This window comes from Miscanthus floridulus, chromosome 15, assembly GCF_019320115.1.
Source record: "Miscanthus floridulus cultivar M001 chromosome 15, ASM1932011v1, whole genome shotgun sequence".
Taxonomy (NCBI): Eukaryota; Viridiplantae; Streptophyta; class Magnoliopsida; order Poales; family Poaceae; genus Miscanthus; species Miscanthus floridulus.
This window is the reverse complement of record NC_089594.1, coordinates 75,823,030-75,849,264: the sequence shown is the minus strand read 5'-3', so window position 1 is coordinate 75,849,264 and position 26,235 is coordinate 75,823,030. Positions and strand designations below refer to the sequence as shown.

Genomic DNA, 26,235 nt, shown 5'->3' with positions numbered 1-26,235 from the left:
ATGAGAGCACCACTACCTACCTTAATGCTTCCTTGATCTCGTTGTGTCATGTGGGGACGCTCCTATACTCGACGTAGGAGGGCCCGCGACATCCGCCGCGCAGCAGAACGCGCTGGGCGCGCGGCAGGAGCGGCCAGGGAGGCGCCAACCACCAGTGGCTAGGAAGGAAAGATAGGATAGTTTCCCTCTTTTCAGTTCCACAATTTTAGGAATAATTAGCTCTAGTTGGTTTGGGCCTTAGGCCATATATATCTTTGTAATCGGGCACTAATGGAAAAAACGAGAAGTTATTCCCTAATTCCTCTCTCTTTTCTCCAACCAACTAAGCCAACGGCTGAGGGGTAAAACCTCGCCGGCGACGACGGAACGAGGCTACGAACTCCGTAGCCGCGGTCCAGCTACCTTGGGCGCCGACGCCCTTGACAACATGGTATCGCCGGCGACGACGGAACGAGGCTACGAACTCCGTAGCCGCGGTCCAGCTACCTTGGGCGCCGACGCCCTTGACACGTTGCTTGCAGGGTCAAGTTTCAGCGCTTCATGGAGCGCATTGACCGCTCTATTGTAGTCCTGTGGATCGAGATTGACAATACAGTGAGACCATTACGGGTGCAGAGACTAGATAGGTTCATTGGAAGGCTGATTCAATGTAATGTGAGCTACCTCGAGGAAGCTGAGAGCCATGTCCTCACGGTACCATGCCTTGGACCAATCAGGACGCAACGCTTTGCATTGCCGAGCGTATGCCAAAGCTTGTTCCCCTTCTCTCAGCCGCAACAAGCAAAGGCTCAGGTTGGAGAATACGGTGGCGTCATGCGGATCAATCTCTTTTGCCTGCATGAACAAATCGTTGAGGACTCAAGTTATCCCAGGGTTCGGTTGAATCACAGTAAATGGATTCAGCAGCTTCTGTCAGCACTAGTTTGATTGCTCTGCCATTTCATTTCAAGGCAAAATGAAAAGTGAGTCCATGTTTCCTGAGCATTGTGATATTTCAGAACTACATATCTACAGTGCAATGTATTATATTATCCCAACAAGCAAACAATGCATTATTTTTGGTTCAAGGATATACCTGCATATAGTAGTAGGCGGCAGCCACATAGCGCCCATCTGCAAACGCTTCCTTTCCTTGTGACTTGGCATCAGCTAATCGTTTTTCCACCAACTCCTAAACATGATGCCACATGTTCAGTTACATACAAGAGGTTCCAACAGCATGATAAATAGTACAGTCAGCAAAATTTTGCTCCTATATTCAAATCATGAATTCATAATCATGCATGTGTTTGTCTGTTAACTAAGAAAGCTTTCGATAAGTGTGCTAACATACCCGAGGCTCGGACGACTGTATCAATTTCATAGCTCTGATAATCCCATCAACAGTCCAGTCTGGCACAGATGGAATTGGCTTTGTCTGAGGAAGTAGAATCTCGACAAGCTCACGTTTTTCACGAGTAGCTGCTAGCATGATTGGGAGTCTGCCATTCTGCATTAAAATGACAAAAATGGAAGTGGTAACATAGTCCAGCATGAAAGGTGATAAAAAGGATATCAACAGTACAGCTTCTTTTTCCCTCGTAACTTCTTTTGGAAAAAAATAAGACATTCATGAATTCATAGCAATGTCATTGATAGTCCTATATATCGTTAAATACATAGAGTAGAATTTGAAGGAAAACTAAAAAATACTCCATCTTAAGATCCAGTCAGTGATCAAGTGCTGGAAATTATAGGGTCTGATTAGTTACTCGCATTAGCTTGCATAGCACATAGATCCTACGCTGCATACCCTTATTCTGCATTAGGCAATGCAACTTGAAGTTGTTTGGTTGGACTGGATATGTAGGTGTATACTGTTGCGCACGTGATTGGTTTCCATGCGTAGGCACAGGGGAGTACAAACGTGTGTGTTTGGTTGACTGCACAAGTGTTGTCCGGGTTACCTCAGGTGTATCTCACCCCCTTCTTAATCTGTCTCTAGCTTGACTTCACAAGTGTTCCTAGGCTTTTTATTATTACTGCAACTGAGGAAATGGCAAAAAAAAAAGTGTTTTTATTACCGCAAGCTGCCAGCAACAGCCATGTCCTACCCATACACTTCACAAGAGTTGTCTTCAGACATGCAAACAGCGGAATTAGCACATGTACAGCTAACTCAATTTACCAAAAGGTCTTAAAATAGAATGCACATATACAGCCGAATTAGCACATGCAAACAGCTAACTCCATATTCGAAATAGACATGCAGAGTGCATACGCGGGGGGCAGAGGAGGGAGACGCGGGGGCTAATCCTATCTCACGGGAGCCGCTGCAGAGCGGGTGCATGTGGGCTGCACTGCGGGTGCAAAGGCCGCTGCACAGCGGGTGCTGTCCAGTTTTGCAGAGTGGATACGCTTGAATTCGGGTGAATAGTGGGATGCAGATCAGCACTGCTTTGAGGATAGTGCTACGCTGCATAAGGCTCTGTACAGGTAACCAATCAAGTCTATTTTGCATTATCGGAGACCGGACAAAGGGTTGTGCAGTCAACCAATCAGACCCATAGTACATGTGCCTAGACAAGCATTTCAAATAGCAGAATAATTCCCGATATGCTCTGGACCTACATACTGGCACCACTTATGTTGTCACGATCAGAAAACAAAAGCTAATGACTGATTGTTGAAAATACATACAAACAGCATGAAAGATTTTTAAAGGGGAGTGAAACTAGCTCGGAATCTGACAGACCTTGGTTTTATTCTACTGCCCAGCTATCAGATATGCAAAGGGAATTGAGATTGTACACCTCATATTAATAGTATCAGACCTTGGTTTTATTAATAATTATTTGTTTATCAGGGAGATTAGGCAAGATCACTCATCATTAGATTAGAGATTGGTTCATAGTTTGCCAAGATTAATAGTAGAAGACATATCACACAAAAGTCCGATGATTGTCTCTTTTATGCCTATATTTCAAACTGTCAATATTGCATTTGAACTATTTATATTGTAATTTGCTAAATTTAAGATTTATTATGTTATTTAATGCCAGCATAATAAATTATGTTGTAACTTTTACAATTGTTCACCGAATTGGCAAACGGTTTTTACCGAATTGCGTGTGAAAAATTTTGCGTGGCATACCCTATGCAAAAATCCTAGGTCTGCCACTGGGCACAGCACAGATTAACGAAATAGTACACGCATGCAGAAATTTCAACGCAACTGGAGCACGAGATAATTCCGAGAAGTTGCAGAAAAAGTATGTATCAAGGGCGAGGAATTGATCGACGCACCGAACTCCGCGGCATTGTGCATCAGCGTGCACCCCTTGGCGTCGGGCTTCGCCGGGTCGCCACCGCGCTCGATAAGGTACCTCACGACAGGGACGATTGCAGCGCCGCCGTCGTCCACGTCAGCCTCGGTGGCGGTGAGGATGGGCGTCTCGCCTGCAAGTGGATGGAGAGGCACCAAGCGTTGGTCATCACTCGTCTGACGTCACGGAGCAGGATTCTAGGTAATTATTACTCCGCTGCGTGCCTAAGATCCGGCGAGGAGGCGGAGAGAGAGCATGGGGAATGGGGTTACCTTCCGCCGAGACGGAGTTGGGATCGAAGCCCGCCTCCTCGACGAGGAAACTGCAGAGGTCCAGAACCCCCGAGGTCGCCGAGAAGTGGAGCATGTTCCGGCCGTTTCTGCCCCTGCCTCGCCGCAGGTCCATAGTGGTCGCCATTTCTACACCAATGAACATGGGAGAGGAGAGGAATAGAGGATCAAATTGCACGCGAGAGAGCGAGCGAGCGAGAGCGAGAGAGAGAGAGGTTACCCTTGATGAGGCGGAGGTCGCCAGCGACGGCGGCCCGGACGGCGACCTCGAGCGGGCTAAGGGTGGGGGGCATGGCGGCGGCCGTGTGCGACGGGGGTTTTCCGGTGGTTGTAGCGCTGTGTAGGAGGGTTTTGTGTGGGGAGAGCCGGAGAGGTGAAAGGGGATGGGAAAAATGGAATGGATGCGTACCGGAGAAGACGATGCGGCGGGGCGGGCCACGGGTTGAACGAAGCGCAGCCTCTTCGTCTTCTGCGGTCAACGACAACGAGTCAAACGCTCTGTTCGCTGATTGGTTTCTGGGCTAGTTTAGACTGGCTGGTACTGATTTGTTGTGAGAGAAAAACACTGTTGGTTGGCTGGTTTGGACTGACTAAAACCAATAAGCGAACAGGCTGAAAGAGTTCACAGAGCTCACCTCGTGCCAGTCTCAATGAAAGAAACTGATGCGGTTTCCATAGCACAAGAAATTATTTATAGAAACTATCTTCTACAGTGGAGGTGTCTTTGTGCAATAATTATTTTCTTTTTCTTTCTCCCAACTCTATCTTCTTCCTCCAATGGAAGTGTGGCACGAGTCTCTTAAAAACTGGTGGTTTCTCCCCAATGGCGATATCATGGTTTCTTGGTGCATTAGGTCAAGAGAAGACCCTGAGGAAACCATTTCTAGGTTTTTTTTTTGCTCTCTTTCTTCATTAATTACGTTGCCATATCAGCATTTAATGAGGATAAAAACCATCATCAATACAGCATTAGGACTGCCCTCAGTGCTCCAGTCCCTAAGTGTCACCGCGAGAATCGCGCCAGTATAACTTTTTCGAGTTTAGTTAAGTTTACAAAAAAAAAGTATTAGCAATATTTATATCTTTAAATAAATTTATTATAAAAATAGATTAAACAATTTATTTAATGATACCAGTACTATAAAATCAATATTTATTTTATATATTTAATATAATGAGAACGACATATTAAAAAAATAATAGGGAGTAGGCTAAAGCTCACAGAACGTGAGTTAAGACAATAGGAGAAATTCCAATGTTTGACGTCTAATGCGCGTATCTTACTGTGACATTAAATATATGCCTTTCAAAATTTGACATCCGATAATAAAAAAAATCTCATGCAATATAAAAAATTCTGTTTAGGGGTGACTCTAAAAAGGAAAAAAATAAATCTTATGGCGTACTCCCTCCGTCCCTAAATAACTATTATTATTTTCGTTTCTCGAGAAATAACTTTAAATAAATATATATTAAAAATATTAATATTTATGGTACAAAATTAATATCATTAGATCATTGAATCTATTTTTATAATAAATTTATTTGGAGATAAAAATGTTGCACGTTTTTTCTATAAATCTAGTCAAACTTACGGCACAGGAAAAAAAACGATAGTTATTTAAGGACGAGTGGAGTATCGTGAAAGGAACTTTACAATCGTTGAGGCATCTTCTTCTGGGGAATGAAAAGACTATATCGTCCAAGACCACATAGGACCTGATGATTTGCCTTAGTTTCAAGTGCTTGATTTGACTGAGTAATTTGATTGTTGGGTTGGTATTTTTTCTCACTGCAGCTAGGTTGCATATTTGATTCTTAGGCTTTAATTTGTTTGGCTGAGGTTCACTTCACTAGTGAAGCTATTTTTTAGCTTCAGCTTCACGAGCAGCTCAACCAGTGGAACTGGAGCTGTTTTGTGAACTGTTTGGCAATTTTAAAACACTCTCACAAATTCCCACATAGGGCCCACTAGAGTGAGCCGGAGCTCGGTGAAGCCACTACTTTCAGTTTCACCCTATACCAATCATTTGTCTCAGCATGTTTTAAGAAGCTCCATAGGTAGAGGTGTTCGGTTTTACCTCGTTAGGCACAAAATGACTCCAAATAACTCGAGAAACAGATGATGGAGTCGTGTCAAATGGGGCCTTAATTGTGAGTACTAAAGATCTTTTGCTTTATTCGGATCAAGAAAGGACAATCCATGGCAAACAAATGGTCAAATGGACTACCGCAGTGTGCATACTCTAGAAATTGCTTACGGCAACGAAACAACTTCAAAACTAAAGGCTCCTTTGGAACAGAGTAATTTCATAGAAATTGTATAGGAATTTCATGAGTTTATTGTTCACAGAGAAAAACGCAGTAACAGGAAAAGAACTATGTTCCAAAAGAGGGCCTAAAGCTTGAATAGTTGCATGGATCTACGTAGCTTGCAAGTGTGATACGCGCAACCAGCTCATTTCAACAAACGAAAACACGAGAATTAACATAACCACCAACGCCAAGTCCATATCTTTTCGTTCTTACATTAACATAGATCTAAAGAGTTCCTGCCTGATAAGCTTACTGGAAGCCACAAAATGATCAAAACAGTTCAAGGAGCAAATAAAGCTAGTCTTTAATGTGCTGCCAAGCACACTGTGACAACTTTATTTAGCATAACGATCAGCCCCACAGTGCTGAGGATCGGAGAAGGATTACGAATGCGCGATAATATGTGAAGGAAAGCAGCTAGCTGCTCAATGTGAAGGAAACCAGTTAGCTAGCTCTCAGTAAGAGTGACGTACACACACCACAAAACAAAGCTGTATGCAAGAGCTAGCAGGGCAACCACTGAAACTGAAAGTAGGCATGATCAACAGCCGGAGCTGGAGCCAAACTAAGGGGGGTGTTTGGTTCAACTAGCACTCCTAAATTTAGTAGATTTTAGTCTTTTTTAATAACTTTTTTACCAAACACCTTTACTAAAAGAGACTAAACAGCCTTTAGTCAGCTAGTCACCCAAACCTTACTAGCAGCTCCTAAAACCACGTCTGGACAAGGCTTGCCCTTCATCAATGCGCCCTGTCCGAGCGCACCGGTACCCCATCACTCACAGCTCACTCTCTCAGCTCGCTCACCCTCTCCCTCTCGTGCTCGCTCTCCTCTGCTTTCCCCGCCACCGCCATCACTTTGCTCCACGCCGCTGCCGCTCCTCCCAACCCCTCCGCCGGCGTAGCAGCTCCTCCGCTCACCGCTTCCGCCATGGACAGCCACGGGTCCGAGTATCCGGACTATTACTCGCAGTCCTCTTCTCCGATGGATCTGAATGGCTTCGGTCCATCGTCCCCCCCATTGTCGACGACTTCGGCGTCTTCTCCCAAGCGCCATCGTATGGTGTGGGCTCCTCCGCTCGACGCGGCATAGAGGGGCTGGATCTGAACACCGACGTCGCCGGCTTCCCCTACATGGGCTCTTACCAGGGGCTCCTCCAAGGTGACTTCGCTCCCGGCGGTAGAGGGCTTCTTCCACTTCGCATTGGCGCCAGATCCGGTGCTGGAGGGTTCGTTCCTCCTCGGCCGACCACAGGAGCGACCGGATCTGGGAAACGCCTGGCTTCTCGCGCTACTGTGTGCCGCTCCAGGGTGGGAACTGGCAGTAGCCGTGCCTGCGCGCCGGCAGCTAGGATGTGTGGAACAGTTGCTTCGGGCAGCTCATATTCTCCAACTGAAGGAATGGAGCTAGAAGATGACGACGACATCCTGCCCCGAGGTGAGCTTGTTCTCTGATCAGATTCGTACTTTGCTCTGCTTATTATTTATGTTATGCATGTCTTGTTTATGGTTCTGCATGTCTGTTTTTTACTATATTCTCATACTTTTCATTGATATGATGTGTTAGATTTTATCTGTTCGATGTACAAGTGTTTATTTGTCTAATCTGTTTGATCTACAGGTGTGTGTTAGGTTGTATTTATTTGATCTACAAGTTTGTATGAACTACTACTGTTTAGTTGTTTGTTATTGAAGTGTGTACATGTTTCATGTAGTACTGTGTATTTGTTTGATCTATATCTATCTATTTCAATTTTTGTCTCTTGTTCTCTGATCTGCTTCTCTACTAGTTTGACAAGGCAAATTGGTCCGATGCAAATATATTTGTGTTCTCTTGTCTTGCTGTTGATGAAATAAGAAAGGGCAATTCAAGTAAGAGGACAATGACAAGGAGAGGTTATGATAATTTGAGAGATTTCTATGAGCAACAGACTGGCCTAAAGCATGATCTTAGATGTATGAAGAATAGATTCAGTCAGCTCAAGACCATGTACAGTTTCTATAAGTGGGCACAACTACAAACAGGTGTTGGCCGCCAAGAAAATGGAGGGATAGATGCATCTCTATCTTGGTGGGATAGGCATACCAGGGTAATCTTTGTGCCTAATAATTTGTTTGCTTGTTCTACTTTCATGTTGGTTTTTGCTAACAGTGGATTCTTGTGATTTTTCAGAAGAAGCCAGAGTGTAGGAAATTCATGTATGGGTTGCCTAGATTCTTTCCTCAGATGGTTGAGCTCTTTCTAGAACACTGTTGTTGATGGCTCAACTGCCACCATCCCTGGGCTGTCATGCCATGACCAAGACACAAGGATAGATGAGGATGATGAAGATGGTGCTGCTACTCTAGACGACTGGGGCTTACAAACCAATTCACCAAGTATCACAAATAGCCACAAGAGGGCAAGCAGCACAACTGACACAGCCTCAAGTCCTAGCAAGAACAAAAAAGTTCCAGTGAATGTTATCATGCAGGGACTGGTCACTCAATTGGAGATTGCTGTTGAGAAAGAAGTCAATGCATTGGAGCAAATAGCACAGAGCAAGAGAGGGGAAGCTACAAAAGCAAAGCAAGCCAGAGTTGATGATGTTTCTAGGTGCCTCAATTTGGCTGTGGAGGCTAGGGTAGACAAAGTTTCAAATGAGTACTATGTGGCTACCATGATGTTTAGAAGTAGCTACAACAGGTTGGTCTTTAGTGGCCTTGATACAAATGAGCAAAGGATGGCATTGCTGAGGAGGGCTGCCCACAATGCTTGAGGAGGATAGGATAGAATGGCAGAAGACTTGGCAGATGGAGTCTCTAGTTTGGCAGCCTTAATTTTATTTTGCTTAGGACCTTAAATTTATGACGTAATCGTAATGAACCATGGTTTATGTTTGGATCTTGTAATGCTTATTGAATAATGTAATGGGTGTTGCTGCCATTGTTGTTGATGTTGTTGTAATGCTGCCCAAGTATTTTTGTTCATGTCAACATTCAATGCTCTTTTAACATCTATTTCTTATGATGACCAGGGAGCATATGAAGTGGGATTTGCTGCTGGAGTGGATCATGCTGGACTTTCTGATGTTGGTGTAGGGGCTACTGCTGGTGTAGGATCTGATGATGATTGGTGGAGTACTACTGATGATGGTGCCCCTACTAAAGACTCAGATGACAAGTGTAGTACTGATGATGATTTGTCAGATGTTGATGATGAAGGAGACTGCACTGATGATGAGGAAGCAGGTTTGATGATGCATGCTACTAGGTGTTAGTAGAATAGGAGAAGGATTGCTACTGTTGTGTTATTGCTAGGTATGTACCAATGTGACAAGTTCATGAACAAGGCTGGTTATAGAGTCCTACTTGAAACTGGATATCAGTGTACTATGAGAACCCTAGGACATAGGACACAATGTTATAACATGTTTAGGATGCACAATGATGTTTTTTATAGCCTTCACACTTTGCTAGTTGAGAGATATGGTCTGTAGTCCACTACAAAAATGACTTCTATAGAGGCTCTAGCAATGTTTTTGTGGATGTGTGGTGCCCCTCAGTCCATGAGACAAGCTGATAATAGATTTGAGAGGTCACTAGGGACATGTAGCAACAAGTTTGATAAGGTACTGTCTAGTGTGATGAAGCTAGCAATTGATATCATTAGGTCAAATGATCCACAATTTTCAACTATTCATAGAAGGTTACAATCTCCTTGGTTTGCTCCGTACTTTGATAAATGCATTGGAGCTATAGATGGGACACATGTACCTATCACTGTGCCAATTGAGAAGGTAGTCTAGTATATAGAAAGGAAAGGAATCACCATGTAGAATGTGTTAGCCGTATGCGACTTTGATATGAGATTTACTTTTGTTCTAGCTGGATGGACAAGATCAGTTCATGATATGAGGGTGTTCAATGACGCACTTGAGAAATTTGGTGACAAGTTTCCACATCCACCTATAGGTATGTATGGGCTTTTACATTTCTTCATTGTCTTGGTCATAGTATTTGTCATGTTACTTACACAAGTATTGTGTTATGTAGACAAATTTTATCTTATTGATTCGGGGTACCCAAATCGACCAGGTTTTCTTGCACCGTACAGAGGTACAAAATACCATGTCCCCAAATGGAGAGAAGGGCCTGCACCTAGAGGTAAAAAAGAGCTGTTCAATTACACACATTCTTCACTTAGAAATGTTATAGAGAGGTCTTTTGAAGTCCTAAAGATGAAGTGAAGAATTTTGTTGAATTTGCCTAGTTTTCCCATGGCAAAGCAAAGCAAAATAATAATGGCATGCATGGCACTGCACAATTTTATTAGACAGAGTGGTATGATGGATGACCTCTTTGACTTGTGTGATCAAGATGAAAACTATATACCAATAGAGGAAGGAACTTCAACTCAAGCAACTAGAGGCACCACGCGTTTTTGAGATGAAGATGAAAACATGAATCAATTTCATGATTGGATAGCGAATGGTTTGTTTGCAAGGTCATAGCAGCACCATGGTTTGTAATAATGAATTTTTTGTAAACCATTTGAACATTATTTGTGAGAATGTACATTGCAGCAAACAACTACCATAGCAGTCAAGCAGAGCTACAAGGAATGGTGCTAGCGTGCAGCCAAGCAGAGCAGCCAAGCATCTAGCAGAGCAGCCAAGCAGAGCAGCAAGCCAAGCGTGCATTTGGTGTCAAGGCCGCACGCGGGAGGCAGCGGCGCTAGCGGGAGCCAGCAGCGCGGCACCATTGGCGCTAAATGCCAGAGACACCAAGTTAGCATTAATGAGGGGTGTTTTCGTCTTTATAAATATGTACATGTCAGGTTTAGTTACCTAACCAAACATGGTCTTACTAAAATTTAAGAGATAGTTTAGCTGCCTAGATTTAAGAGCTGGGAACCAAATAGGGCCTAATAACATCAAGCTCACATCATCATCGTTGTGCTGTGTTTCTGCTAGCCTAGGGGAGCATCTGGTCGGACCAGATAATAGGTCTTCAGGAAGTGAGGTATGATTCGATTTTCATTTAGGAGTTCGTGTAGAAGAACCTTAGATAGCTTCTATTTGTAATTGCTTGAAGATGGCTTGCTTCTGGCGTTGGATGGGTCTCACATGGGATGTGGTGGCAGGCACAGACACGCCACCAGCATCAGCACGTGAAGAAGGTGGATCCTGAGTTTCAGTTGCAGTGGTGTTCCCAGAACTTGTCGTGCCACCATTTTGAACAGGGTGTCGCGGGATTTGAATCACTAGTACATAAACCATTTTTAGGGGCGGCTCATAACCCTTTGTAGGGGCGGTTTGGCCAGGCGCCCCTACCGAACCATCTCTACAAATCATGTATTTGTAGGGGCAGTTCTTAGGCCGCCCCTACAAATCGATTTGTAGGGGCAGCTCGTATTACCAGCCGCCCCTACAAAAGGGGCGGCTGTAGTACCAGCCGCCCCTACAAATCGATTTGTAGGGGCAGCTATAGTACTAGCCGCCTCTATAATACCTATTTGTAGGGGCGGTTCAATCTAGAACCATCCCTACAGTATGTTTTCCTGCAAAAAAAAAATTCAAATTTACAATTCAAATTCGACTAGAATACTGTTTGTTTCCGCGTATTCCATCCAGCGTTCGCGTTGCCAAATGCCCCGCGACCAGCGTTCCGAACCACGTTCGCGTTGTCGAACGCCCTACGACCAACGTTCCGAACCGCTTAGACTACAAGCACAAGAGTATTATATAAACTACAATTACAAGTCCAATTCATAAGAATATATACAATCCATCATTAAATATACAAATTCCATACACATTGTTATCAACGTCCTAGAGCTAGCCTTTTAGTCTCACGAAGGTGTTGATACTGTGGATTTCTACCTAAGTCAGACTCTCGGTCATGGTAGACGCCTTTGACATGTACAATCTGGTCTAATATGAAGTTGCAAAGGTCGCCGACGAGCTCTAAGAGTTGGTCATCCTTGTATGGGTCTCTTTTCATTCCTTTGTCTTCTTTCCACTACAAGAGAACAAGTTTCGGTTTAGTATTTCATACCATGTACGAAGTTTTTATACTACGGGTGAAGCGGTTCAAACTTACCCTTAAGGGGTGTCTCCTGTAGGCATCGGTGTTACTCATCATAGAACATATATAGTATCCACAATGTTCACTCTCAGGCTTCTGCTTAGGGCACTGTGTGTTTTGCATATAAAAATGTTAAGTAATACTTTTGACAGCCATATAATGGAGTACTGAAGAAGTAAGTTACACTTACCGCGCATAGTATTTTTATAGCCAGCTTTTCCTTCCTTGCTGGATCATGCTTTCCATGATGATTAGTGACATAGAACCTAAATGCCCTGTTCGAATTATTTTAGCAAATACAACTTGTTAGTATCCAAAAGTGAATGTTACAAGTATGTATACAAACATATAAGCTAATGAGGATTATCGATATGTATACGTCTTGAGAATCGATATGAAGTCTTTGTATATCACCGGGTCCCTATCTATTGAATCAAAGACCCTTGCCATGCTCCTCCCGACATCGACGGCTATACAAATCCAGTGATTGCTGTATGGATTTAATCATAGAACTAGATAAGCTCTTTTGCATCGAATAAAATATATCGAACAAACCTTTAAGTATAGAGTTGAACTTACTCGAAGTTGTATGATAGCCATATAGTAGAGTGTTGTTGGAGAGTTTTGAAAGCCAGGGCAATGTATGCCGCAACCTTAAGGGACTCTTCCCTTAGTTTCGCTGTATGGATGTGCTCTTTCTCCCGAAGAGTCTTTGCAGTAGCTAGCTCTTTGGCATCCAGTTTCCACTATTTAGGGTAATTAAAATTTGTTTGGGCTATAGCTTGAGGGTCTAGATACCCGGCTTTCACACTTGGCATTTGTTTGATAATGTGCACTTGCATTCTACAAATCACGGTGTGGGTTAGTTACAACAAAATTCAAAGATTACATTCATATCATATCGGGAGGACAAGGACTTACAGGCACCACATGCGAATTAGATTCATCTCCATTTCTCCTAGGTGAAAGCATGTGTGCATGTCATTGAAGTCAAAGACAATTTTCCCGACTAGGCTTCAAAATATGCCGGTGGGGAAGCATGCTTGTATGAGGTCTATGCTCGTTGGGAGAACACACAAGTACCAATCATGGACTTGGGCTTCACGGTATGCACCTCGGCCCTAGTGTAGTCCACCGGTATCTTATTATTATGGTGTAAGCCACCAGGAGGATGTGCCACACCTGTTGCCACCTCCATCATAGTGTTCTGCCGACCGCTGAGAAACACCAAGGTGCAACTAGATGGTTCCCGTATGCGATCGACGGGGGTTGTGGCTATAGTGGAACCTTGGCTGCTAGGAATTTTTGGAGGGCTGCCAACTAATGCCAGTTCTCTCGCGTGGCATCACTAATATCTGTGGCTCCATAGACAGTCCTTGCTCCTCCAGCGTCTTCGCAACTAGAGCCTTTACTTGGAGCTCAAGATTAGTCTCCCGGTCTCTGCCATGTTTCTTGTACATGTGCCTGTCCTATTCGAATCCTTGCTTCTAGGTCGTTCTTTTCCCTAGCCTCCTGGTGTGGCCTGTGTGCTCCTTATTTCCTAAGCTAAGGCTAAACTCGTCCCTTTCTCTGGAAGGATTGAATGAGCCCTTCTTCTTGTCTTCAGCATATTTCAGTATCCTTGATACTAGCTCTTGGGTCTTCGGCTTATCAAACTTAAGATTACCATCAGATGATTTTGTACTCCTCGCATATATCCAATTCCTTGAGCGTACCTTCAAATTCATCACATCGATATTCCTAGCAGTTGCGGCCTCTTTGTCCACCTTCCTAAACTGTTCTTCCTTGGCATAGTAGCCACTGGGGCCTAGATGATGGTGGTGTTTGTTCCTCTTTGCTAGCTCGGTGTTACGGGCACTGAGCTCCAATGCCTCCGGTGAAGTTTTTTGAGCCACGAGCTCCTCCCATTGACTAGGAGTTATTTTGCCGAACTCGTTGAAGGGAGTTAACCCCTTTTGGATATACTTCGTGTTGAGCTCCGACCTCCAACGTCGGAATGACTCTCCCATCATCCTGAAAGTATTTTTTACTAGTTCGTGCTTACCCTCTAGAAATCTAAAATTGAGCTTCAGCTGCCTATCCCATAGTTCATTCTTTTTGTTCTCTGGTACCTCTTTCTAGTTAAGGATTGCTGGGTTCAATTTATCTCTTACTAGGGCCCCGGTCGCATTATAAAATCATCCTCTTAATTCCTTCGGCTCAAGGATCTCCCCTGCTGGCCCAACCTCCGTTATCACATAGCATGCCTTATCTGGATATAGATTTCCTTTTCTATCCCCTCGTTTACTCTTAGGCTTGGTAGTCGTGGTTGTGTCTTGAGGTTGTGGAGCAGAGGCATCATGATCCATCTCTATGGTTGTTGCCTCTGCTCTCCTTTCCTCTACTCCGTCTTGTCCAGCGAGATGTCGCGGACGTCGACATCATCTTTTCTGAGTTTTAGGAGGGACTTGTATATACGATAGGTCAAAGTGTTAGCAGAGGTAACACAGCCAAAGCATTAGCAAAATTTACAAGCTAAGGCTTTTTCCTACCTCCTCGTTCGGGTCAAAATCCTTGTCCAAATCTTCCTCCGTTGGCCTTCTTCTGGCTTCATGTGAGAAAGGATCCTCAGGACTTACATATCCCTCTTCTAAGTCCTCCTCATCATCATCATTAACTTATTCACCTTCAGCAGCCTCTCCTACTCTTCCTTCTGCTCCCCCTTCCTCCGCGTCACATTGCTCCTGAGTAAGCATCACTTCTAGATCCTTTTCTAACTCATTATCGAACTGCTCCTGAGTAAGCTGGTCCTCTAGTGCTTGCTCCTCATAGGTTGGGTGCTCATCATGCTCAGGGCATCGGGCTGCACTATCTGGTGTCCGCGACATTATTTCGTGCTTTGTTCTAATAGATGCAAGAAAGTGTGCTTTAGGTACGCGAGAAGGTATAAGAAATAAAAAAGGTCTATAAACCAAAGTAGTCCTATAAAATAACAATATATAAAAAAAATGAGTAGTAGCAGTGGTAGAGGCCTCAGAAACATGTCAATCATCATCTGATCTTGAACTTGGAGCATCAAGGCATCATAACAGAGAAGAGAGGAGAAGGTAATGTAGGGGCGGCTGCTAATGATGCTAAGTTCCTCACAAGTTCTTGATCATCAGCTCATATTCCATATAATGTATGGACTTGGACAATTTCATCATCGGCAAAACAAAGGAGAGGAGAGGAGAGGGGAGATTTAGCAAAAAAACCAACAGCTGCTTAGCAAACATAGAGCAGCAGCTGATGGCAAAAGACAGGACTACAAATCCTGGGCGAGTCCTAGGAGATTTGGCAAAAAAGCAACAGCAGCCAACAGTTAGTAGCTAGAAGTAGCAAGTAGTAGTAGTAAGTAGAAAGTAGTAGAGTAGAGTAAGTGTAGTCATAGAGTGGAAGTAGTAGAGTAAGAGCAGCAACCACTTAGGAGTAGCAAGTAGTAAGAGGAGTAGTAAGAGGAGGAGTAGTAGGAGTAGTAAGAGGAGTAGTAGTAGTAGTAGGAGTAGTAGTAGTGGTAGGAGTAGTAGTAGTAGTAGCAGCAGAAGAAGCAGCCACTACACACCAGTAGTATATAAGCAAAAAAACAGAGAAGGAGTGGTAGTAGTAGAGTAAGAGTAGCAGCCACTTAGGAGTAGTAAGTAGTAGTAGTAAGTAGAAAGTAGTAGAGTAGAGTAAGTGTAGCAGTAGAGTGGTAGTAGTAGAGTAAGAGCAGTAGCCACTTAGGAGTAGTAGTAGGAGCATCACTGAAAGAAGAGCAGCAGTAGGAGTAGCAAGTACAGGGAGGAGTAATAGGAGTAGTAAGAGGAGGAGTAGGAGTAGTGAGAGGAGGAGTAGTGGTAGGAGGAGTAGTAGCAGCAGCAGCAGTAGCCACTACACACCAGTAGTATATAAGCAAAAAAAATATAGAAGGAGTAGTAGGAGCAGGAGGAGTACTAGTAGGAGTAGTGGTAGGAGGAGTAGTAGTAGTAGTTAAGTAGTAGTAGTAGTAGCAACATCCACTACACACTAGCATTATATAAGCAAAACAATATAGTAGTAGTAGTAGGAGTAGTGGTAGGAGGAGGAGTAGTCCAAGAAAATATCACAAATATAGTTAACAGTAGAAACCGACCAATGTGAAAACATAGGAAATCACTTACTGCTATAAGCAAAAGGAAGAAATTAGTAGTAGTAGGACAGTAGTAGAAGTAGTAGTAGGAGCAGTAGCAGTAGAAGTAGTAGTAGTAGTAGAAGTACTAGTAGTAGTAGTAATAGAAGTAGGAGTATGAGTAAGAGGCCTTAGAAATATGTTAATAATCATTTGATCATGATCTTGGAGCATCAAGGCATCGTAACAAAGAAGTGCATGAAGGTAAGGTAGATGATGCCCAGTTCCTCATAAGAATTTGATCATCAGCTCACTTCATATAATATATGGAGATGATAATTTCATCATAGGCAAAAAGGAGAGGAGAGGAGAGAAGAGGAGAGGAGGCAAAAAAAGCAGTTGCTGCTTGCCAAAACAAATAGAGCAGCACCAGCTTGCCAAACAAATAGAGCAGCAGCTGCTGCCAAACATAGAGGAGAGGATAAGAAACAGAGTGGAGACGATAGGATCATGTCAGCCATACAGTAGCCGATAGGAGCCATGCAGGAAGCCGATAGGCAAGTACTATCGGTAAGCCTATAGGAAGCAAAAACAAATCGGCATGTAGGAAGCCGACAAGTGTTAGTAGCCGATAGAAGCCATGCTGGAGGCCAATAGGCAAGCAAAATGATTGGAAAATTTGCTAAATGCCATCACAGGGAGGCATCTAGTGTGACCTATGGAGAAAAAGAGAGATCTTCTACTTCTACCATACAACAGTAAGCTGGTAGATTGTTAACCCAATACCAAGCTGTAAAATTCACAAAAGAAAGACTGGAGTATAACAACTCGATAGGCTACTACATCCTTGAGCATAAATGATTGTATTAGTATCAAAATGACTAAGCATGTAATGACTTCTGACAAACAGGTAGCAGTGCTTAGGAGCCTAGAGTATTTGGCATGTTATTACATAATAGGCAGCTACATTACACCAGACTATGGCTACTGCACAAGAGTTAAACACTTTAGAGACCTCGCTTATGTAGTATCCTTCCTGCCTTATTACTGGAGAGCCATGCAGGTATATAACCCCTCAGTACCACTCACCATGAAAGAATAATGTTATTTTGGACATTGACATGCTCTCCAAAAATTTATATTCAAATAAATAATTTAATTGTAGTGTAACAATAGAACCGAATGATATATAATATTATTACAGTACTTCTGGAGATACATCTTCTACTTATATGATTCTCATGTTTTAAACATGAAAATTTAGAAACATATCAATAGTCATGGTTTCAAACTGTACTTATTTAAAAAACAACACCTTTTTCCATCTGGAGGAAGTAAGATTGAACATGACGACATGACAGTGCACTGACCTTTGAGACGGATGGCGACGACGGACGACGAGAGAGGCGGCGGCGGTGGAGGAGCGCCCAAGAGCGACCCTCACATCGACATCGGTGAGTTCAGTGGTCGAGGTCGGAGAGGGAGCGTCGGTGGCGGGGACACCAGCTAGAGCACGCGGCCGAGCCAGCGCAACTCAAACCCTAGCCCCGACGGCCTATGAAAAGGCGACTGTTGGGGAACGGAGACGACGGCGGTGGATGAGCGCCCGAGAGCAACCCCCGCATCGACGTCGGTGAGTTCGGTGGTCGAGGTCAGAGAGGGAGCGTCAGAAACCCTAGCGCCACCGGCCGGGTGCGGGGAGGGGGCGCGCGGATGCGGGCGTCGGGAGAGGTCCGGGGGTGCGGAGAGGGGGCACGGACGTCGAGAGAGGTCCGAGAGGCGGCGTCGGCGGGGCGTCGGGGAAGGAGTAGATAGCCTGACGGCGTCGTTGGAAGAAGAGAGCGCCCTATAGGTTTTCACCCGTGCGCCCTTTATTTATACTCAGGCCGATTTCTAGGGGCGGTTTCTGATCCAGCCACCCCTACAAATATTTTCTATTTTTTTAAATTATTAATTCTGTATTTTTTATATCACAAAAAACACAAAGTAATATAAAAACAATTGCATATATGCACAAATATAATGTTTTGTATTATTCTATATATGCAGAAATATATATAAAAATAATTGTAGTCAAAACAATATAGAAAACAAAAAAATAAAAAAATAAAAATCTGAATTTTAAAACTTCGACTACAATTTTATGACATTAAATGAAATAAAATGAAAATATTATAAACATAAAAGTTGTATAACTCATCAACATGTACAACTTTTATTTTGGTCATTTTGTCATGTGACTTTGTTTGAATGATTCAAAATTTGAAATTTAAATAATTTCAACTTGAAACAATATTTTGAGAGAGTAAATGATTTCAGATGAAAAACTCATGAATACCAAAGTTGTAGAACTAATCAATATGTACAACTTTTATGTTGATCATATTTTCATTTTACCAAATTTGAATAGTTGAAATTTTAAATTTTAATAAATGACAACTTCAAACAAGATTTTGAAACCTTAAATGATTTCAATAATAAAAGTTGTAAACATAAAAGTTGTTGAACTTATTACTATCTACAACTTTTATTTTGGTTACTTCTTCATATGACAAAGTATTAGTAAACATTGTTCACAAATTCACATATGACTCATAGTTTCATGAACTATACGAAAAACATGTTAATTTTTGTGAACAATGTTTACTATCACTTTAACAGATGAAGAAATGATCAAAATAAAAGTTGTAGATCTTGATGAGTTATACAACTTTTATATTCATCACTTTTTCAACTAAAATCATTTAATGGTTGAAAATCTTATTCGAACTGGTCATTTTTTAAATTTGAAAATTTAAAGTGTTCAAACTTTGTCAAATGAAAAGGATGACCAAATCAACACACTAACTTGATAGGGCACGATTTTAGAAAATTTTAGGAAAAAAACCCATCACATTTAGAGTTAGTTTGAGGGAGAAAGACTAGTTATAAATTTTACCCAGAGATTAAAAAGAAAAATCATAATTGTTCATGATGATCAATGATGAACAAGTGTGATTTCTCTTTTTAATCTGTGGCCAAAACTTGTAGCTAGTTTTTCTCCCTCATACTAACTCCAAATGTGATGGTTTTTTTCCTAAAATTTTCTAAAATCATTCTCTATCATTTTAGTCTAGTCATCTATCTTTGTCACTAATTTTGAACAATTCAAATTTTGATTTTCAGAAAATAACAGCTTCAAACCTGATTTTCAAACACTAAATGATTTCAGCTGTAAAGGTGATGAATATAAAAGTTGTATAACTCATCAAGACCTCCTACTTTTATTTGGTCATTTCTTCATTTTATAAAGTGTTAAGTGATTTCATAAAGTTTTAGTAGTAATAGAGTGGATGTTTAAATAGATTCATCTGAATGTTGCAAAAGGGTAGTCTCACACACATGCATAAATGTAGTCTCACACACATACAAATATATAGTCTTACACATATATATAAATATATAGTCTCACACGCATGCATAAATGAAGTCTTACAAACATATACTTACACAAACACTGCACGTTCAACAACTAGCTAGCCCGCTGTAACGACTTTCTTCTGGACACCTTTTCGTTCCCATGGCAATATGTCTTTAGGTAGGTTCTTTTCCACAACACTAATCTTCTTAGGAAAGTCTATGAATAGCGACATCTCATCGTAGTTATTGTAAGCTTCAACATCGTCCATGCCATTAACTCCAATAATGTGCTATTTCCCGGAGGCAACCACGTGCTTTGTCTTTTTCTTCTTCTTCTTCAGAGGGAGGTTACTTTGTGCGTCAGACATATAGAAAACTTATGGGACACATGAAGCGAGCACCCAAGGGTCATCTTGGTAGCCTAGATTCTCGAGGTCTAGGACTCTCAATCCGATCTCGTTCAGTTGGTGTTGTTTGATCCAGCGGCATCGAAACATGGCCACCATTATATCCCTTCCATAGTCAAGTTCCCATATCTCTTCAATGATGCCAAAGTATTGGATCTTTTGTCCCAATCCATCGAGAGCCTCTATTCGACCGTCGTTGTTTTGGTTCACATGTTTACTATCCTTTGCATGGGTATAGTACGTATACCCTTTGATGTCATGAGCATTCCAAGATATCACTTGTCTCGATGGCCCCTCCGCCAACCTACTGATGGTAATAGAGTCTATGGTTTCTCTAGGCGGTATGTTTTGGTCCTTTAACCATATAGTTAGTCGTTGCTTGTGTTGTTTCATGACCCAATCATTCGAACGGCCATTTCTCTCCGCCATAATGATAGCCAAGTGTTCATTAATGTACGGTTGCATCAGTTGTGTACTCTACAAGATACTGTAATGCACCTGACTCACCTCTTTGTAATCATGGTTAATAAACACTTTTCTACCACTGGTGCCCTTCCCAGCCAGCTTACCCTTGTGATGAGAATCAGGTTTACCAATCCCTTTCTGTACTTTTAGGTACTCTTGACAACACTCGATGACTTTTTCAGTACTGTAACCCTCTATCATAGAGCCCTCTGGGTATGCTCGATTATGCACGTATCAACTTAGAACCGACATGAACCGCTCGTAGGACCATATTTCACTCAAGTAGCAAGGGTCCAGCACCTGTATCTGATGAACCATGTGAATCATGAGATATGACATTATATCAAAAAAAACAGGAGGTAAACACATCTTCAGTTGGTTTTGTGTCTCCACCACAAATTTATGTAGGTCACTCAGCTCTTACTTGCCAATCGTCTTCTGTGAGATCTTCGAAAAGACGTAGCACATGCGGGTGATGGCCATTTTCAAGAACTCTGGCTTTATAGTTCTGATTGCAATAGATAGAAACACTGTCAGCATCACATGGCAATCATGAGCCTTGCAGTGTGTTATTGACAAGTCCTTCATCGACACTAGCTTCTTCACATTTGCTGAAAACCCAGTCGGGACTTTGATCCCCCTCAGGAAAGTGCATATAGCTCTCTTCTCGTCTGGTGTTAGGTTGAAGCACGCCGCGGGCAGAGTATATTTTCCATTAGCCTCAGGTACCGGGTGAGAGTCATTGTGATTTAAATTACAAAAAAATGAGGGAAAAACTGCCGTTGTTTTGTAAGGATGAAAGTCAACAAATAAAAGTATGACGCGCACAGGGAAATGCTTTGATTAAAAAAAGCAGTGATAAAAACAAGTTGGTAATAAAAAAAACTACAAAAATCATGAGAAACTGATTGAAGCATAGCAGCATGTTTTTGGAACTAGCGAACGTGCAGGATTAGTTTAATTCATGAATCAAACGGAGTAACCTGTAATTAAAAAATGGATGGCAACTGGGGATTATCGCCGTTTGAGGATTTTTTAATCTGTAATTAAAAAATGGAAGTGGGCACTGTTGGGTCGATTCCAGTAGCTGCCTCTTCGAGACGATGCGCAGTGAATGTTGGGGAGATTTCTATACGGTAGCACGTGAATCAAATCACGGAATCTGTAATAAAAAAAAGAAAGGCTTTGGGGATTCTAGCATATTGGTGATTTTACTAAGCCAGGGGTGGTCACTGTTGGGTATGGTTCTCGGCACATACCGGTGAGGTACGTGTGGGCGGACCGCGTCGATTGGAGAAGCTTTGCCGTCTTCGATTCGGAGGGCGGCTAATGGCCCCGTTCGCTGGTCTGAAACTTGGTTGAAACTGACTGAAAAATACGGTTCCGACTGAATTGTTGTGAGAGAAAACACTGTTTCGGCTGAAAAAAAAGTCACAAACAGACTATGGGGTAAGCCAAACAGGGCCATGGGACGAGATCCGGCTACCACGACCTCCGCGAAACAAACCGGAGGCGAGGCCAGCCGCCGCGAACCTCCGCGCAGCCATCGCGGGCGTCAGTGCCAGCGTTCAGCGGCTGGGAGCTGGGCTGTGCAGCGGTGACAGAGTACACCCTCTACCAAAATAGCATAGGGGGAAGACGTCAACCAAATTTCCTTCTTATTCTTATTGAAAACAACTATTATAGGACGAGTTGTACTGGGAAGCATACCTCATTGATAGTCGTGAAAAAGGAATCATTATCCACAAAATGAATATCAGGGTCCTCACCATTGATCATACACAACTCCTTGTACCTTAGATAGGCGCTATCTTCATCGAGTGATTTAACCTCAGGTGGGATAGGCGAATCATCCTTGCAAAACATTTCGTTGCACATGTTAGTGAAAAACTTACGGGATTCTCCACGGAGGTGTGACATGTTTATTGAAAACAACTATTATAGGACGAGTTGTACTGGGAAGCATACCTCGTCGATAGTCACGAAGAAGGAATCATTATCCACAAAATAAATATCAGGGTCCTCACTATTGATCTTGATCATACACAACTCCTTGTACCTTAGATAGGCGCTATATTCATCGAGTGATTTAACCTCAGGTGGGATAGGCGGATCATCCTTTCAAAACATTTTGTTGCACATGTCAGTGAAAAACTTACGGGATTCTCCACGGAGTGACTTGCATATCACCTCCGTGGAGAATCCCGTAAGTTTTTCACTGACATGTGCAACGAAATGTTTTGAAAGGATGATCCGCCTATCCCACCTGAGGTTAAATCACTCGATGAATATAGCGCCTATCTAAGGTACAAGGAGTTGTGTATGATCAATAGTGAGGACCCCGATATTCATTTTGTGGATAATGATTCCTTCTTCGCGACTATCAATGAGGTATGCTTCCCAGTACAATCCGTCCTATAATAGTTATTATCAATAAGAAGGAAATTTGGTTGACGTCATCCCCCTATGCTATTTTGGCAGGAAGTGTTTGATGAAGAAGACGACGACGACGAGGTTTGTAGCAATGCTGCGCTCCGACGTAGTCCACACAAGCGATGAAGAACCTGTTGACAACTGCGACTATCTCGACATTCAGTAACATGAACCTTGATGCCAACACAGAAGAATGGTGATTAGAGTCCATCCAATCGATGGACAGATCTTTCTAAATTTTGTGAGAATTTTAAACATTTTTTTCTAGCACATTTGGTGAGAATTAACGTAGTAATATAAGATACGAAGAAACAAAAAGGCATGAAAAAAATAGAATGATCTAACTCTTAATTATAAAAGAGTATCTCTAAGATACTCTTTATATCCTTTCTAATTTAGAGTAATAGAGGTTTTTGGTAAAAAAACCCTCCAATGGACTGTTTAGTTGGATCTCAAAATAAAAAATACATACTCTACTATTAACTAATTATTTGTATTTGTCGCTAGCCAAAGATGGAGAGCGAGGATATTTATCTAAAGTGCACACAGTATATAAAAAAGTTGTTGATAGGTACCAAGATATAGAAAATGATTTTTCCTAAAATATATGACTCTTCAAGTAATCATTTAGAGAGTTAAATTCAGATAGAAATTAATACGTATGAAAAAGGACATGATCACTATACACTGATCGACAAAATGATTCATTATTCATCGTTCGAAAGTACGTAAAATTGCAGTGCGAGAAATGAATCAACAACGCACCGGACGCCTCGGCATTGTGCAGCGGCGTGCAACCCTTGGCGTCGGGCGCAGCCGGGTCGACGCCGCGGCCGAGAAAGTAGGTCAGAAGAGGGACGACACCGGCGGCAGCGGACCCGTCCACCGCCCAAGGGGTATCGGTGGCGACGAAGACTGTCATCTCGCCTGCAAGTGGAGATAGAGGGAGCAAGCAACCTCGATCAGTGAGGAGGGCGGGAGCGTGAGTTCACAGGGACGTACCTTCCACGGAGGTGGAGTTGACATGGAAGCCCTTCTCCTCCACTCGGTACCTGCAGACGTCCAGCCGCCCCGTCATGCAGGATCCCACCACCTAGAATCAATTCTTATTTATATCATTTACTTCACACAATATGAGCCCCCTCATACATTAATCATACCCGGGACTAACACATGCAAAATCTCATGAATTTTGCTAGTCCTTTAATTGTGTTGTCATTCAATCTATCAAAACGCACTTAGTGTCTAGATGCACTTTCAGCGCCACATATTAATGACAATCTATTAGTAGTAGTAGTCAGCAGGAGCTCATGCAACCTAACCATCTTGGGCTCCCTTGCCAGTAGACTTGGCATTTTGCAGGCCGAGCCGAAAAAAAGCACGGCTGTTTCAGCCTGAAATAACCTCGCCATGACTGTCCCACTGGACGAGTCGACCTTATTTTTTAGCCGAGCCTGGGCCTAGGCAGGTCGCTCGCGCAGTTTATAGTGTAAAATAGCTAAAATAAATATTTCGAGTCTAGGCTCAGGCCGAGATTTTTTTTTTGTGCAACGAGATCAATGTAAGGACCTTGTCCACTAAGGGTCTGTTTGGTTGTCTGCATAACTCCTTCTCCGGGCCCCATATTGCAACTTGCCTCTATTTGGTTACTTGCATAAGTTAATATGCAGAATAGCACTCTCCTCAAAGCAGGTTCGGCCTGCATCCCACTATCCAACCAATTTTCCCATATCCACCTGTGCAGCTCCCGCATCCACACTGCAATCTTTGCATCCGCTCTGCAACATCTCAGGTTTATGCTCACCGCTTCGTCCCCATCCTCTCACTACCCATTGCCTTGGTGTCAAAGAAGGAGGCCAAGAACTTGACGACGAAGGAGTAGGCGCTAGAGCGCGCGCTGGTGGAGGCTAGCAGATTGCAAGGAGGCGGTCGAGCCAAAGCGGTGGGAGAGGCGGAATCGTGTGTCATGGGCGATGCCGAGCTGTGGGTGGCCACGGTGTGCCATGATATGATGCCTAGGTGGAGGAGCTCCGTCGGGAGCACCATGGCAATGGCGTTCGGTGAGCCAGGGAGGAAACAGAGCCGAGGAGGAGCACGTCGCGCCGCGTGGGAGCACTACAACGCGCCTCACGGTCATGAGAGCACGCGCTAGTGGGATAAATCTCGGAGAGGAGATCCCCAAGGAGATCTCATCTAGCAGTGGCAGTGAGGTGGCCTGGAAGGGAGGGAGAGGTCCACGACGGGGATGAAGGCGTCGGGCGGGGTGAGCGGGATTGGAGGAATAGGGGTTTGGGCCGGGTCATGGAAGGGCTCTGGCGGCACATGCTTGTTTGCGGGAGTCATCGAAGGCCTTGAGGAGCTCGGTGCGTCCGGACTCTAGCCACGAGCATCGAGAGGGAGGAGCTTCCGGATCTTCTGGGAGGGTTACTTCCACAACAATGGAAGCTGGCGAGAGAGATAAGAGGGATAGAGATCACACGAGAGACGGAGAGATGGCGGTGAGCGAGATTGCGAGAGGGAGAGTGCGCATGTGAGAGAAAGGCAGTACGATCAAGAATTGGTGAGCATTACCGAATGTGTGAGAACTGGTGACCATATACACCCTTATGCAACCAACCAAACACAAGCAATTATGCATTGCAAATTTGCAATACCTAGTATAGGTAGCCAAACATAGTCTTAAGCTATGCAAAGTCGAAACATAGGACAACCAAACACTACTTGAAAGCATAAGGCTATGCCGGATTAGATATCCAATACTAAATCTTTGTGCATACTATCACAATGCAAGCAACCAATCAGACCCTAAGGCTCATGGGTGGGCCAAAACTCGGTAGCTCAGACCGAGCCCACAGTCCATGCTCTATTTGATCAGGTCTACTTGAGAGCCGTTACACCTCAATTTGTTAGGTGGGTTGCAAACATTATTCATTCGGAACATGCAAGCACCACAAGGGATGCAAGCACGTGGGTAAGCAAGGCATGTTTGGTTTGGAGCTGTCAAGAGCTTCCTAGGTCAGCAACCATCTGAGGCGTTGGATTTTGGAAGCCTAGAGTGACGATGGATGCCTGGCCAAGTTGCTTGTCATCAGGGCCAAACAGCCCTTACTCTGGATGAGCCAAGGTTGCATGCTTGCAGTCCTGCCAACCTCGATGATGGCAACATCACACTAGGTTGGACGCGAGAAATAGTGGCAAAAGCACCTTGGGGACATGTTTGGATTTGGAGATAGCCTTGCCTAACCTCGCTCAAAAAAGACGAGTCTAACTTTCCTGTTTACGACAACGGATTTGGTAGTAAGGACACTCCCAACTCAGAAACCAGATGGGTTCTATAGCTATTAATTAGTGTGCCATCTAAGCAAAATACTGATGTGTCACTATAGTTACTGAAGAGAGAGAAGGAAATGATTTTTTATATAGGAAACCATGTCTACACGAGAATCA

General features: G+C 43.3%; 1 protein-coding gene across 1 annotated transcript in view; it reads right to left on the bottom strand.

Annotated features, from left to right (window-relative positions):
• Window positions 1-456: 456 nt before the first annotated feature.
• LOC136507688 (uncharacterized) overlaps window positions 457-26,235 on the bottom strand; it is a 41,014-nt gene continuing 15,235 nt past the window's right edge. Inside the window, exons 9-12 of the mRNA XM_066502337.1 lie at window positions 1,334-1,489; window positions 1,076-1,171; window positions 664-834; window positions 457-570 (exon numbers count right to left, since the gene is read on the bottom strand). Of these exons, the coding sequence (XP_066358434.1) occupies window positions 457-570; window positions 664-834; window positions 1,076-1,171; window positions 1,334-1,489 (537 nt within the window). The remainder of the gene's footprint in view (window positions 571-663; window positions 835-1,075; window positions 1,172-1,333; window positions 1,490-26,235) is intronic.